The sequence below is a fragment of the Mizuhopecten yessoensis genome, unplaced genomic scaffold, assembly GCF_002113885.1.
Source record: "Mizuhopecten yessoensis strain PY_sf001 unplaced genomic scaffold, ASM211388v2 scaffold4033, whole genome shotgun sequence".
In the NCBI taxonomy this organism is placed as follows: Eukaryota; Metazoa; Mollusca; class Bivalvia; order Pectinida; family Pectinidae; genus Mizuhopecten; species Mizuhopecten yessoensis.
Window position 1 is genome coordinate 410,734 of NW_018405342.1, and position 16,959 is coordinate 427,692.

Below are 16,959 nucleotides of genomic sequence, written 5' to 3' on the forward strand. Positions count from 1 at the left end.
GGGGGGCGGGGCACACTCACCGTTTATACCAAATTTATTCCCCTTTACCCAAGGATGCTCCACACAAATTATGGACCAAATCCTTTCATTCCTACAGAATAAGAAGGATTTTAAAGAATAATTTGCTATGTTTCCCTATTGGTCCCCGCTTCTCAGGCCCCTGGGGGGGCCAGACCTACGGTATATACAAAATTGGTTCCCCTTCACCCAAGAATGCTTCAGATCAAATATGGACCAAATCCTTTCATTCCTACAGAATAAGAAGGATTTTAAAGAATTTGCTGTATTTCTCCTATTGGGCCCCACCCCTCAGGCCCGTGGTGGGCCAGACCCACGTTTAAACAAAATTGGTTCCCCTTCACCCAAGGATGATTCAGACCCCCAGAGGGGCCAGACCCACCATTTATACAAAATTCTCTTAATCCCTATGATAGAAGAAGGATTTTAAAGGTTTTACCTCTATTTCCCCTATAGGGCCCAACCCCTTGGCCCCCAGGGGGGCCACACTCACCATTTATACAAAATTGAGTCCCCTTGGCCTAAGGATGCTCCAGACCAAATTTAGCGAAAATCTACCTAGCCGTTCAGGACTAGTAGTGACGACGGATGGACGACAGACGCTGTGCTATGGCATAAGCTCACTTGCCCTTCCGGCAGGTGAGCTAAAAACCACCAGCTTTTCATGCTGAAGTCAAACTTTTGATGGCAGGACATAATATGGTATGGAAGCATACATCCATTCACTTGGCTTTCCCCATACCGTCACCTACATTTGAGCAGGTCAGTCTACATATGACCTCTCTGACCTCAACAGATTTTGGTATATTTTGGAAGCTCCTGCATTTGCACTGCTTAGCTCAACATTGAAAAAGTTTGAAAAGGACCTTTTTAAGCCTTTAAATATTAGAATACTCCTCATACAAGACATACTAGTATATCAAAAGAAAATTAGAAAAGCTGAATTACCATATAAATAATTTTGATTATTTTGGAAACTTAACATACTGAAAGGAAAATGCAATTAGCAGGCTTTATCTGCATTCTGATCATCTTTAACCTAAAGTTTTGTTTCTGAGATATGTTATCACAAGGAAAATTGTTAAATATATATCATATAATTTTTATTAAATATCATTTATTTTTGATCAAATAACAAGAGTTTCATTACCACCGAGATAAGTTTACAAGAGTGTAGTCATATCATGTTCTCCGAGAAAGTTACTCTTGGGTTGTAACTTACTGTTTGTTGCCAACTATGACCATGACACTGTGAACTTTGTTTTAACTTACTGACTGTGTCTTTCTGTGGCCTTGACACTATGACCTTGACTTATAACTTGCTGAGTCAGACCTATCAGTCTATGACCTTGCCCTATTACTTAATGAGTGTGGTCTATCTACGACCTAGGTTATTTACTCACTGAGTGTGGCCCATCTATGAGTGTGGCCCATCTATGACCTTTGTTATTTACTTACTGAGTGTAGCCCATCTATGTACTTGGTTATTTACTTACTGAGTGTGGCCCATCTATGACCTTTGTTATTTACTTACTGAGTGTGGCCCATCTATGTACTTGGTTATTTACTTACTGAGTGTGGCCCATCTATGACCTTGGCTACTCACTGAGTGTGGCCCATCTATGACATTGGCTACTCACTGAGTGTGGCCCATCTATGACATTGGTTACTTACCGAGTGTGGCCCATCTATGACATTGGCTACTCACTGAGTGTGGCCCATCTATGACATTGGTTACTTACTGAGTGTGGCCCATCTATGACCTTGGTTACTTACCGAGTGTGGCCCATCTATGACCTTGACAATGTCCTTGGTCTGTATATTGTTGCTCTCAGAGTCCAGGGCCACTGCATTCTTCGTGTCTTTTTTTCGCGTCACAGCTTGTGGTTTTACATTCAGTACCTAATCAAGGTGTCATAAATCAAAATCATAAATTCAATAAGATTATTAATCTTAAAAGTTAAATGGAATAAGTTTGAATTGTAGATCAAATAAACTTCAATTTGAATCTTATATTGAACTAAAATCACAGAACATTTTTTCCTATGGAAATGCTACTGGTGTGGAATAAAGCTTTCTAACACCTGAAAACTAACCATAGGGTTTACACCATCGGAAACTTCCTTGTCACAACAGGACCCTGTAATACAGTGATTTTTCTACTTAAATTTCACAACAGGCTGTGGCCCATCTGAATAGGGAAAATGTAGCCTGATTTTTTATTGAATTGGGAAGACAGTCTTCAATATTATTTCATTTTGGGGAGAGAAAAAAAAATGCTGGGGAAAGCAATCTGTATTTTCGGATGTAAAACTTGGCAAAACAAAATCACTGAATAAGCTTATGATGTCACATAAAAACGCTCTGAAACACCTGTAGTGAAGCTCTATTCTAGAAAAGTGTGGGTGTGAGAAAAGTAATTAATCACTAGCTATGGTGTAGAGATCTAAAGCAGTTGTTTTGTCGGGGACAAGTATGGAGATGAGGGGTACTAGACTAAAAACCTTGGTACTGAGATTTCTTCATAACTATAGATTATCTTTATCCCATGTAAGATGGAATTCACATTTCATGTGTTTGTAAAATGATGAAATTCCACTATAGGTAGCAGATTCAATGACAGAGCCGAACTTGTACCTCTGTACCATCATTTCTGTGATAGACTAGTATTAATCCTTTTTGTGGTAAATCACCTACCTTGTTGTGCATGCTGAGGACCTGAAAGTTTTCCTTCTCCAGTCGCACGATCGCCCCCACTGTCTGTGGACTGTAAACATAGGTTAAGTACAACCAATAATTGTTTAGGTCACCAGCAGCAGCCATAGCAAAATGCTTACATTTTAGTTTCAAAATGTAATTTCCAAAATCATTTTTAGACAATATAGTCACATATTAAGTCAAAATCAATTGCAGGATTTAGTTAGCTAGGTCCTCTTCTAAACAAATTCAAAAACGCCTTAAAACTTGAAAAAATGGAAAAAAAGCTGAAAAATAAAAGTTGAAATTGAAGTTCTCAGACATTTACAGTTGTGTAATACTCACTCGAGCTGGACGAGGTCGCCAAACTGAAACTGTCCCAGGGAGTCTACTCCTGTAGCCATTTCCGCACACAACTGTAAGTCTCGGTGCAAGACCTTCAGCTGTAACAGAAAGTTAAATAGCTATACTCAGATCGGAATAGGTACACTTTCCTTGAATTCTATGTGTTAGCCTTTGTTGAAAATAAGTCTTGAAAAATTATGAGCAGTTAGCAAGAAAACATATCGTGGTAAGAGATATCCTTCAGTTTCCAGTGTTAGTCTGAATTGAAAATAACATAGAAAAGCATTTGATTTTTATGTGTTATTTATAATATTTTTGTGGAAGTCTTTGGAAAGGAAATGCATGTCTCGGCAAGCTGGTATAAATATATAGTTAAGAACATGGTGATTTATGTTTACCAAAAGTTAAGTTGGACCAAGCACCTACCTCATGCATAGTGAGGTCCGAGAATAGGACGACCATGTTATCCTCAACACGGACAATAAGGCCTGTATCTCCCTCAAACCGACCCGCTAACACTTTCACATGGTCACCCATCCTGAAGTGTTTCTTGAGCTCATTGCAGGGAAACTCGAGTGGATCTTGTAAGTCCTCGTGCTTGGGCATCATAGTGATCTTGTTACCATCAACACTGATGACCTTACCCTGGAGATGTACCAACTCGCCCTCACATACCTCCACCACATCTCCAGGGATCAGGGTATGGTTTACATCCCCCACCGACTTCTCCGGGATCACTTAACAGTGGTTAAGGGCAATCACTTGTTCTTCCCTGATAATTTCAGGTCTATAAATCTCCTTCCCCCCTCCAATATCAGATCTACATAGCATCCAATACTCAATTAGGTTTAGGCATTTCCTTCTCAATTTGTTGCAAATGACAACAGAACTGTATGTAACAGGCTAAAATCACTACTTTATTACATGACACTCAAGAAACAAATCTCCTACAAAATATTTGAATAAAAAAAATTGTAATCATACAATTACTTCAGGTACCTTCCTAAATATCAGTTGAAAAGGAAGGTAGCAATACTGTCACCAACACGTAAACAGGGAAACAAGATGACATAACTCCCATTAAGATTGTCATTTTTTTTAAAAGAAGTTTATATGCCGAGAAGGTCATGACGGCAAGTAACAGTACTGGACTATTGAATGAAGTTTAAAATGAAGTTATAAGAGAGATGACAAAGATTGTCTATAAATAGTAACAGTTACCTTGACCTTGGCATTATAAAACATGAACCTGTTTGAGATATCGTCACAGTAATCACTGAATGCAAAGGATACAATCTATTTCTGCCCCTTCCGGTTGGTCCTCAAATTTCTCCAGCTCTCCCAATGTTGGTTTGATGCCTTCTGCGATGATGGCAGACATAGCAAAGCTCTTGAAGAGAAAGCCTTTCCGACTATACCTGTTGTTCTCAAACATGAGGAAGTCACCATCAGTCGAGACATCACCACCAATTTGTCTGAAATAGTCATACAAAGATTGATATACCCGACAGGTTGTAATATCAGCTCCAAATTTTACAGTATCTTTTGAACATTTGAACTTAAATTATTAAGAAAAATTGACAGCATATCAAATCATCTTACTTTTCACATTCTTGTTCTAGATATTTTGAAATATACATGACTTTAAGTATGCATGATTAACATCACATTTATAATGTAAATTAGGAAATGAAATAGTTTTTAGCCAGGAACAAAATCTAAAAGCAAGATTTTCCACTCAAACTATATATGTATCACCTGTCCCCAAAATATGGATTAGATGGAATACTAATTTTTAATCCAAGTTAGTCAGTCATGCACTCATACTTTTGGAGAAATAGAGTCTAATGCATAACCTGAACAATTGATGAAGAAAGTGTCAATGAACCAAACAATCTAGGACCCACACAGCATCTGATGCGGGAAATTTGATACAGATCCATCTGGTGTAAGTTTAGTTTGTCTAGACTTTAACTTGGTCCAAGGATGCTACAAACCATTCTGCCCGAGAGGGCGACAAATTCTGTTTAGATTATACTTAGTGTTGTTGGTCGAATGATTGGGTAGGCCAATTTATGTTCAAATTTTTAAACCTATAATCAAAAAGTAGGATTTTAAAGTTTTATCCCTAGAGGCACTGCCCCACTCCTCTACCAAACAGGAGCCCACACCCACACCCACCTTTTATTGAACATTGAGGCCATATAACTAAGAAGCATTAAGGCTACTTGGTCCATCAATGCTCCAGACCATTTTTTTTTAATTAAGTAAGTTAGTCATTGAGGTCAAACAAACAACTGTTCCTCTCAAAATTGTTTGATAATCTTGAAGGCTGTTCGAAACTTTAGTACACAAAATCAGTTTCATTTAGCACACAAGAATAGCTAACCTGATCTGATCTAGGTCAAACAATTTCTGTCCTGGTCTCCTTTTCTTTTTCCGCTTTTCTGTATCCTACAACAGTGTGTACTGCATATTATGATGCTGAAAGTCATATTTTGATCAAATCATGTCTTCAAATTCATTTTTCCACTTACATGCATCCTACAACAATGGTATGCGATGGTTTACAAAACACATTTTCTCATCAATAGCTACTTTTTTAATGATGTAATGTTTCATAATTTCTCTTTCATCCGAGATCTTCAATTTTTTGCCAATTTTTCCATACCTGCCAAGTGACCCGATATTGTCGGGTTACACCCGGGATTTTAGCCCTTCACCCGCTTTTATAACCTCACCCGCCAGGTTACGATTTTGACCGGGATTTCGTCAATTTCACCCGTTTCCACCCGTAATCTTTTCCTATCTTAGAAGTTACCGAAGTCACTCTTAATTCTCTAGACTTTTCCATCCTTCTTCACAAGTAGGATGATGTATTTCCTGTTTCCGTTTCTCACCAACAGGTAAGTTGTGAGTTGTTTATATACGTACTAGAACTGTTTTACAAACGTTTATATATAGAATAGATCGTATTTTGAAGGAAGAAGTCGTTATCGGGACTTGCAGGTTCTACTACCCGAAATGGTAAAAGAAAATATAATTGTGCACATATCAAATGTCGTCGGAAAATTAGTTATAGTGTATAAAGTCCCGCATAAAAAATGCCTGTGAAAACACAGCATCATTATGTTATTATGAATTAATTTTATAAGTTGTGTTGTTGACAAATCTTTTTGTTTTCAGCTTTGAATTTGGTATTGTGGATGAGGATCAGCTAGATCTGCTGGAAGAACAGTTCAATGAATGTAGAATGCAACTTTTACATCATTAAAATATGCAAGTTATAATTTAATATCTATTTTTCTTATATTAGTTGCGAAAAAAGCCGTCGCGCACTATGACCCACTTTTTTTTTTTCAAAGGAGGGTCATCACCCTCTCTTAGTATAACCGGGGTTGGCAGGTATGTTTTTCCTCATTTATTATATCACCCCTCAGACTAATAGGGTGAGTTAGGGTCTTTATTTCCATATCATCAATCTGTCATCCCCTGCTTATAATTCAAACAAAGTTTTAGAAAATTTCACTGGAAAATAAAGGAATAATACTCGAAAGGTTTAATTCCCTATGTAAATGATAGTTAATTTCACCCCACTTCAGGGAGGAGTGGACGACCCATGATTGATGAAATTTATGAATTTGATAAGGCACTTTAAGACATTTCCATCCATGAAGAGTAGTTGATTTTTGGATTAAAAAAAAATGAAATTTAGAAAGTTTTCCTCTTTGACACTTTTGAGTGGCCTAATAGGCAGGTCATTAGGCCACTCAAAAGTGTCATATTGTACATTTTACACCCTCCCAAGAGGGGAAATGGGTTACCCTACGGGAATAAAATTTGATCCTCACCAAGTCTGAAAGAAATCCATTCATTGATTCTTAAGAAGTCCAAAATAGTAAAATGTTTACACATGATAGACAATGCACATTGAATGATGACGAGTAGAAAGTAACTGCACTGGATCTCTAGCGTAAGCTCGGGTGACCTGAAATTTCTTTTACAAAAATTTAACACAACTGTCTGGTGTAGTCTATTACCTGTGCATTCCGCATTACTCCTCTCTGTCTCGTGTAGTCGACTCTTGGTATCAGCTTCAAGTGTACAATGTTCTGGGCTGGCTCCACAAAATCAACCTGTGTATGGCAAAAAAACAATAGAAAATCAACCTGTGTATGGCAAAAAAACAAATCGGATAAGCTCATCAACCTTGATTTTTTTTTCTTTTTTAAAAATAATAATTTGTAGTGCAGTAAATATATGACATTGCATTATTCAGATGATCAGTGCAGCAGATAAGTTATTGTCTCTAACAGTTGACATACAAGACCCTTAAACATATAGCAGCCTTACAACTTTTCAAAATTTACATCTTTGTCTACTTAATGTGGTGGCCCTACCATCGTTTCAAATTTCACTTCTTTACTCAATTCACTGCATTTTTAAAACTTAATATAGTTCTTTATCTAAGACCTGGTGATGAACTCACCCTTCATTACAAAGTGAATACTTTCATTTTACAGGAAAATCTATTTTCACTTTCCAACTTTAGTTATAGTCCTTTTTGTTGCCTACCTGAGCCAGGTCCTCTTTATACAGGCCACGTTTGAGCCGCACCCAAGCCTTCGCTTTGATGACTGTCGCCTCGCGCACAATTTTCATAACATCTGTCATTTCCTTAATCGGAACCATCTGTAGGAAACAATTTGCTGTCAATCTCGAAACCACAAATCTTCCACACAAAAACATAATAATCTGTCTTGTATTAAGCTGTATGCTACCTTTTATAATTTAAATACATGCAAATTTATTACAAATTTGTTGGTTGATGCATGAAGAGAGAACAATTCCAGCTTATTTAATTTATTTTTATTTTTTATGTCTGATCATTTTCAATTTTAAAAACAATCTACTGCTGTACAAGGAACATACACCAGTTGCAGGATCCTGTATCTAGTTGAAGCGACATGTGGCGAAGCGTTACCTGTTGTGCCCAGAGTCCCATTCGGAGGTTTCCAATGCCTTCTATGGCCTGTTTGACATGAGTCTGTTTGAATGCCTCAATGTAGATGTAACCTTTCAGGCTTTCCTTGGATATCACAGATTTTATCTGAAGTGGCTGAAAACACATCAAATTTCATGATATCATTTTTTTCTTTACAACAACATCAACCGCAATTAGAAAGTTAAGGCTTGAATATATTGTATTGATTAATATATATATATATGCTTATATTGTATTGATTAATATATATATATATGCTAAGTGTATTGACTGTATAAAAATTTGTATATCTATGTACTGTAAAGCGCTTTAGAGTGACTTATGTTAGCTAGTTAGGGCGCTATATCAAATGTTGTATTTTTTTTTATTTTTTTTTTTGAATTATATTGTTGCTTTGTAGTTTTATCAATGGTCAGGGTTTTCCTTGGGTATTTATTAGGAATTGCCAACTTTTAATAGTACGTTTTTACTAATAGTGTTTCTTTGGTTATTAATTGTAAGAGCAAGTGTTACTTCAGTGGGTGTACATTATAAACATCTCTCTGGTAATTTTCCACAATACTTATCAGATGTTCCAAACCCCAAGGCAGAGATTGTTTAACTGCTGAGTTGCCTCCCCTAGACCTTTGCATAATGACAATGAATTTATACTAAACTTACTTCGTCTGTGAACTGGTAGGCAACAAATTTGCGCATGAGCTGTATGGAAGTCTCTCGCTCAAACCCAATACGACACTTGACCAGCCAAAGATTGGGATCCCTGTTTAACAAATTAGAGATAGATACAGCTTCAGCGATGCATGTTAGTATAGTAATTGGAGGACATTACATGAAGCAGCCATCTTTGTTCGAAGACTGCTTGATAATTGGGAGAATTTATTTAGAAAAGGGTCAATCTGTCTCCAAAAAGGTTGCTGAATGGTGGCACAACACCAGTTTTGGCTGGATAATCAGACAACCGTTTTAGTGGGGATTGGACAGTTCGACAAAAATATCAGTGGTAGCTGGATAGTAGCATAACAGTATAGTAGTGATTGGATAGTGAGATGACCATATTAATGAGGGCAGGATAGTATGAAGATGGTATCAGTGGTCACAATATAGTAAGATGATGGTTTAAGAGCTTGCAGGATAGTGGGATGATGACATTAGTGTTGGAGGGAGAGTGGGACATCATTATTGATGGTGAGAAAGACTATATGAACTTTTTATTGTGACACTGCACTTATAAAAATACTGAAGAAAAATTCTGAAATCATTCCCTGTTAGAAGGAAACTGAACTTGAATGACAGAAATCCATGACTTACTTGACTCCAGGGAGTAACCCTTGCTGTGTGATTTCATCTGACATTTCTGCACCCTCCCCAAACCTCTCTGTGAAGGACGAGTCCTCATATTTCTGTCTCAAATATGCCTCAATTTCGTCTTCCTTCTGCGACCTGTCAAAACATAATCATAAATTAACGAATGTTACATTATTCAAACAAGAGCTAAACTAAATTTAATGACATTTCCCAATTTTATTCATTTTTAATTTATTTTTTTCAGTTTCAAAACTGTTATTTTCATGCTATTATTGTTTATTTTGTGTATCTATATGTTCTTCAATATTATGAAAAACATCTTAACACAATAAATCAATTCACCATGAGATAACCATCCCTTATTGAACATTTTTGCGATATCAAATACTTTTGAATACAAGAGAGATGGAAGCACAATTGCAAAAATATGTAATCACAATCACATTACAGTAAGCATTACGTGGTCTTCTCATACAGTAAAGATATGTTTTACGTGGTCTTCTCATACAGTAAAGATATGTATTACGTGGTCTTCTCCTACAGTAAAGATATGTATTACGTGGTCTTCTCATACGGTAAAGATATGTTTTACGTGGTCTTCTCATACAGTAAAGATATGTATTACGTGGTCTTCTCCTACAGTAAAGATATGTATTACGTGGTCTTCTCATACAGTAAAGATATGTATTACGTGGTCTTCTCATACAGTAAAGATATGTATTACGTGGTCTTCTCATACAGTAAAGATATGTATTACGTGGTCTTCTCATACAGTAAAGATATGTATTACGTGGTCTTCTCATACAGTAAAGATATGTATTACGTGGTCTTCTCATACAGTAAAGATATGTATTACGTGGTCTTCTCATACAGTAAAGATATGTATTACGTGGTCTTCTCATACAGTAAAGATATGTATTACGTGGTCTTCTCATACAGTAAAGATATGTATTACGTGGTCTTCTCATACAGTAAAGATATGTATTACGTGGTCTTCTCATACAGTAAAGATATGTATTACGTGGTCTTCTCATACAGTAAAGATATGTATTACGTGGTCTTCTCATACAGTAAAGATATGTATTACGTGGTCTTCTCATACAGTAAAGATATGTATTACGTGGTCTTCTCATACAGTAAAGATATGTATTACGTGGTCTTCTCATACAGTAAAGATATGTATTACGTGGTCTTCTCATACAGTAAAGATATGTATTACGTGGTCTTCTCATACAGTAAAGATATGTATTACGTGGTCTTCTCATACAGTAAAGATATGTATTACGTGGTCTTCTCCTACAGTAAAGATATGTATTATGTGGTCTTCTCATACAGTGAAGATATGTATTACATGGTCTTCTCATACAGTAAAGATATGTTTTACGTGGTCTTCTCATACAGTGAAGATATGTATTACGTGGTCTTCTCATACAGAAAAGATATGTATTACGTGGTCTTCTCATACAGTGAAGATATGTATTACGTGGTCTTCTCATACAGTAAAGATATGTATTACGTGGTCTTCTCATAAAGTGAAGATATGTATTACATGGTCTTCTCATACAGTGAAGATATGTATTACGTGGTCTTCTCATACAGTAAAGATAGTTATTACGTGGTCTTCTCATACAGTAAAGATATGTGATCACTTTTTGTTGATTGTAAATAGGTTTTTCAACTTAAAGTAGTAAATGTCCTTAAATGAATACAGCCAGCTCAGTGTGTCAGTTTTTGATCTACCTAAGTAAGTCATTATCTAGTTCTGGAAAAAAGGGATTCTATGTCAAATTGAAATTGAAATTGTTCTCACTTGAACAAGTGTTCAAGTCTCCGGTTTCCCTCTATTTCTCTGGCAGTTGGACCCTCATAGTTAGACTTTGCCTCAATCAGATCTTCAGCTCCAGACTCCCATTCATCTTCATCATCCTCACCCTCATCATCGACATCTGGACACAAGATAATTGAAAGTGTGAAGAAAACCAATTACAAACAAGTTCACCGTAAATGATGTGTAATTTGTCAGTCACATATTAAATCAGCAAATGTATAGAACAATGTGAAAGTGATTGACTTAATCAAGAAATGTGTCAACTAGGTGGGTAAGTGCAAGGTGTCATGAGCAAGTGGTATTGTATCTGTGTTTATACCACCTTCAGTCCCCTTTGTCATAGGATCCAGAATAATCGAGGTTAAAATCTCTAACCAAACCCATGCAGCAGGATTATGAAGATTTACCTACACTTCCTCTATAACGCCCCACCTTTCTGTCCCCTAGTTGGGAGGAGGGGGATACATCCTCTATTTATACAAGGTTGAGTCCTCTTGGCCCAGGGATGCTCTACACCAAATTAGATTAAAACACTTTCACCTATATTCATAGAGCACAATTTTAAAGATTTACCTATACTTCCTTTATATTTCATCGCCCCACAGCATAAACTCACTTACCTTTTCAGGCCAGGTGAGCTAAAATTCTACAAATTTTTAAACGCGCCAAAGTGATAAACAATCTACAAAACCTATGAACCCTTCCTGTTTGAATTTAGGGAGAAAAGAGTTATCACAGATCATTGTCTGGATTGATCAGCTTACCAGCTTCGTCGATGATGAAACCAGACAGCCTCGGTTTCTTCTTCTTCCTTCTCCCATCATCATCTTCTTCCTCTTCCGAATCGTACTCCTGTTGAAGATATCACTATAACTGTAGAATTGCTTCAAATAAAACTTTTCTCAAATATATGCATATGAATAAAGAAATCAATACGAAACTAGTTAAAAATCAGTATGGAAATAAATCAATATACCATATACTGGAGTGAAACCAAATCAGTAAGAATTCTCTGAAGTCAATATTAGAGAAACTAGGAGGAAACCAATGAAATAAATGTGAAATTGTTCTGAAATGAAATATATAAAACTTAATTTTTTCAGATACATTATTTCCTGATATGCTATTGCTGTATTTATCTGGCAATAATCCTTCCTACACAACCACGAAAACTTGTTTGTGTCGAATGCTAAATCATGCAGTCACTACTCCTATAACATAAGATTCCTAATGCCATAGAACTAAGAAGCATTGCTGTTGTTTCAATTCAAATTTTGTTAATGTAACAATTATACAGATCCCCCCCCCTGAATTAAAAAAACAATTGAATAGTGGCTAACACAATAAATTGTTTCCATAAACTGTGCAATATTAGTATTAAGTAGATTCCACTAAATTGTCTGATGGTTATCAATATAGAAACATTTTGTGGTGAACTAAAAAAATTGCCTGAATATTTTTTCTATGTATTTTTGCAGTATTTTGTCCTAATGTTGTATCCAGATTAGAGTCAGTTACAGTTCCGAATGTTATCATATCTATAATCCTGAATGTAACCACATCTATAATCCTGGATGTTATCATATCTATAATCCTGAATGTTATCATATCTATAATCCTGGATGTTATCATATCTATAATCCTGAATGTAACCACATCTATAATCCTGAATGTTATATCTATAATCCTGGATGTTATCATATCTATAATCCTGGATGTTATCATATCTATAATCCTTGATGTTATCATATCTATAATCCTGAATGTTATAATATCTATAATCCTGGATGTTATCATATCTATTATCCTGAATGTTACCATATCTATAATCCTGAATGTTATCATATCTATATTGTTATCGGACATAGTATCTATAATCCTGGATGTTATCATATCTATTATCCTGAATGTTACCATATCTATAATCCTGAATGTTACCATATCTATAATCCTGAATGTTATCATATCTATAATCGTGAAGGTGAAAAATCAGAGTTACATTACAACATCTTTACAATTTGGATGACCTTGAAATTAAAACACACTTTGGTGGATTCAAAGTAAACAAATTGTAGTCTACCTCTTCATCGTCGTCCAAAACGCTCTTCCTCCGATGTCCTACTTCTACATCACTTCCTTCCCCCTGTTGAAAATTATAAATGTGCAGTTGATCAGATTTAAAATGAGGCTTATATTTTGAAACTAACATCTGTAAACATGCTGTCCTAATATTAGCTGCGGGAACCATAGCCTCTATGTCCGTTTTTTTTTTTTTATATTGTTATCGGACATAGAGGCTACGGTTCCCGCAGCTATCCTAATATATGCAAGTTCAATGAAGTTGTATTTCACTTTTTATGGGAACATTTTTGGTAAATCTGACATTTCAGGTAAACTCAAAATAAATCTAGGAAAAAATCGAAGGTGCATGTTAAGGTGTATTTCACCATCTCTATCAAAACCATTTTTAAAAAAAGGGTTCAAAAATGAAATGATTTTCTTCATCCATGGAATGCTTAGGTTACCAGCTTTCTCAACCAAGACTGAGATTTAGTTTATTTGCAATGAATTCTCATTTTTGATTTTATGCAGAGGTGACTCTAATAGCTGTTTATCTAGCCACACTCCCCTTCACTCCCAGAAGGCTGTTACATTACTGTGTACCTACTCGACAACTCTCTCCCCCACTCCTAGAAGGCTATTACATTCACTGTTTACCTACCTGACAACTCTCTCCTCAAATCCAAGAAGGCTATTACATTCACTGTTTACCTACTCGACAACTCTCTCCTCCAATCCGAGAAGGCTGTTACATTCACTGTTTACCTACTCGACAACTCTATCCCCCATTCCTAGAAGGCTATTACATTCACTGTTTACCTACCCGACAACTCTCCCCTCCAATCCCAGAAGGCTGTTACAGCCAAGTTGTGTACATGCCTGACGACTATCTCCTTCACTGTCAGAAGGCTGTTACAATAACTGTTTACCTACCCCGACAACTCTCTCCTCCAATCCCAGAAGGCTGTTACAATAACTGTTTACCTACTCTGACAACTCTCTCCTCCAATCCGAGAAGGCTGTTACAGCCAAGTTGTGTACATGCCCGACGACTCTCTCTCCTCCAATCTTAGAAGGCTATTACATTCACCGTATACCTACCCAATAACTTTCTCCCCCCCTCTCCCAGATGGCTGTTACATTACTTTGTACCTACCCCACTCTCTCCTCCACTCCCAGATCCACTTCCTCCAGGGCTGCCTGGTCCGCTACCACTACCAGCTGGACTCCCTGGTCTGCTGCCCCTCTCACTTCCTGACACGCTGCCCGCAGGACTGCCAGGTCCACTGGTACTGTGCACACTTTCAGGGTCAGAGAAGTCACTGTCTGCACTATCGTCAGACATGATGTCTGTAAAATCCAAACAGCAGTTTTGTTTGATTAGTGATGAGAATCATTTAACCGATCACAGATAAAAAAAATAGTTGTCATTTTTATAAATAGATGCAAGTTGTTTTATATGGCCATTTCAATTTGAATACAGTTTACTTATTCAAAAATCACATGGAACACTGTAACATGGGACCAAGATATCAAAATGACTTGTGTAGTCACATGGAGGGCGATTTGGAAATGAAACCTTCTGTGGGGGGGGGGGGGGGGGCAACGCTCAAGTGAGAAGGATTAAAGCTTCCTGATTATCTCCCCTACATGATGTCGGTTACATTGTGATGGAAAGCATTGGAATAAAGACAGTTGATTGACAGGTAAAGAATGTAGTGTTAAGTAGATCTGACAACATATAGTACTGGAAGTTCTGTAGCCTATGCACTGTTTGCATGAGTATTTTAAGTAATATAATAACAGCTCATTGTGCACAATCAATCATACAGATTCAAATACATCAGTCAGTGTGTAAACCAGTTACAACAGCCAACACTAGCCTATGTCACAAAGGCTATCTTTCAGTTGTATCTTTAATTTTTGAAATGCTGAGATGTCTGGTATTCTGGTACATAATTGGAAATATTGGCATTTTAAGAATACTAACAAGAGGCCTGTGAACCTTGACGGTCACCAGAGTTATCAGGTTTTTTTGTATTCTATGTTTTGTGACATAAAATATTATATTTGGCTGGCATAAGCTCAAAACTGAGCATAATGTTTCTTCATCTAAAATGAACTTCACTAAATATTTTCTATCATAAAATGCTAAGAAGAAGAAATGATCCCTTCCAGTGCCATTGACCGTCCCCATTTAAGGTAGTAAAACACTTGGCAAGGAGTCAAAGAACCTGGGTTGGTGTTGAAAAAAGGGGGGAATAGGGTAAAAGATGTGCATTAATCAGGATGCCTTACAAGCGGCAGCTGTAGTGAATTTCCCTTGAGCTCAGCGGTAGAGCATCGGGCTGGAGAGTCAAGAATTGCGGGTTCGAGCCCCAGCGATTGCACTATCTTAATCACTATTCCTTGTCCTACAACAAATGTATCAAAACAAATGTAACAAGAATAATGCAACAGCCTGATTGGGATTTGAATGCAGGACCCTGAACTCTATATTGACATTTTAACCGACAGAGCTCTCTGGTTACCAGCGACTGCCACATCACCGGTCCGCTTAAATTATTACATATTTTATCTGTATCTGTAAGGTTCTGGATTAAATTCATAGATTGAATATCACATCCGAGGAGGAGGAGTGGGGTAAAAGTTATTTTTTGAGGCTACTACGGAACTGGTCGACCGTAGTTGCGCTGATGGAGGATTCTTTTAGAGCGTTCCAATCGGTTAGTATACGTAGGATTGTCTGTAGTTTTCAGTGTTGCACGATATCTGTTGTAGTTTCCGACTGTTGTTTCGTCGTGTGTTTGGTACGGCTGGCTGATGTAGTCATCAGCGGGTATGGCTACTAGTATAGCCCATTGATGATCTTAAACAACCGTACTAGACTGTGTTCACAACGTCTGTCTTTCAGTGGTTCCAGTTCTAGTCTGTTTAGCATGAATGTTACACTGCTTTTTCTTTGGTAATCTGACAGAATGAATCTTGCTGCACGCCTTTGTACTTTCTCTATGGTGTATATGTCCTTGTCCGTGTAAGGGTCCCAGAGGGTGGAACTATACTCCAATACAGATCGAATAAGGGACTTGACATAAGTAAGTCACAAATGTGTTATGTCCTCTGACTGGAGAGGGTGCTTTTGAGCTTCAGTGCATCCTCTCAAGCGAGAGGAAGTTCAAAACCTGTTCTAAACCATTCACGCGATTCCGAATAAAAGGACAGCAACGCCTGCGTTTTTGGGCATCGTTACTGAATTTGTTTTTTAATGCTATTATATTCCATTCACTATATAAATCAATAGTCTAATAGTCAACAGCAAAACGAGGAACAGAAACCGTGGCGGTGGGGGAGGGGGGGTGAACTTGTTTATTAGTGAACACTTTCATTATCAAGTAATGGACACATTTCTATGTCATTAAAGGCAGATCAAAATTGCATCTTACTTGAAATGTCGCCGGCGTCTTTTGTTATTTCGATTGTTAAAGTGTGCTTAACATTTACTGTGACGTTTGGATCTATCTTACCTTCCTTTTACTTCGATCTTCACGTTTTGTTTCAGTAGATGGCGCTTTTCCTTTGGTGGGGACAGGAGTTTAGTTTCGTATTTATTGTATATTAATTACTTTAACATTATAGTTCGTATGCGTAAACTAACTTCTTAAATGTCAATTCAATTAAATTCTGATTTATGTCTTGGAAC

The 16,959-nt window shown here is 37.0% G+C and overlaps 1 protein-coding gene across 2 annotated transcripts in view; it reads right to left on the reverse strand.

Moving 5' to 3' along the window:
* The window catches only part of LOC110448418 (transcription elongation factor SPT5-like), a 25,941-nt gene extending 9,055 nt beyond the window's left edge, over positions 1-16,886 (reverse strand). The window contains exons 1-16 of one of the 2 annotated variants that reach the window (XM_021494638.1): positions 15,558-15,654; positions 14,416-14,609; positions 13,279-13,341; positions 11,963-12,050; positions 11,181-11,316; positions 9,374-9,505; positions 8,726-8,825; positions 8,045-8,179; positions 7,636-7,752; positions 7,101-7,196; positions 5,450-5,514; positions 4,354-4,535; positions 3,487-3,797; positions 3,061-3,158; positions 2,716-2,785; positions 1,795-1,920 (exon numbers count right to left, since the gene is read on the reverse strand). In XM_021494638.1, the coding sequence (XP_021350313.1) occupies positions 1,795-1,920; positions 2,716-2,785; positions 3,061-3,158; positions 3,487-3,797; positions 4,354-4,535; positions 5,450-5,514; positions 7,101-7,196; positions 7,636-7,752; positions 8,045-8,179; positions 8,726-8,825; positions 9,374-9,505; positions 11,181-11,316; positions 11,963-12,050; positions 13,279-13,341; positions 14,416-14,604 (1,908 nt within the window). In that variant the 5' untranslated portion in view covers positions 14,605-14,609; positions 15,558-15,654. Of the gene's footprint in view, positions 1-1,794; positions 1,921-2,715; positions 2,786-3,060; positions 3,159-3,486; positions 3,798-4,353; positions 4,536-5,449; positions 5,515-7,100; positions 7,197-7,635; positions 7,753-8,044; positions 8,180-8,725; positions 8,826-9,373; positions 9,506-11,180; positions 11,317-11,962; positions 12,051-13,278; positions 13,342-14,415; positions 14,610-15,557; positions 15,655-16,783 lie in introns of those variants that run through there. The other variant, XM_021494637.1, reaches the window with a different exon arrangement.
* Between the last annotated feature and the right edge of the window lie 73 nt (positions 16,887-16,959).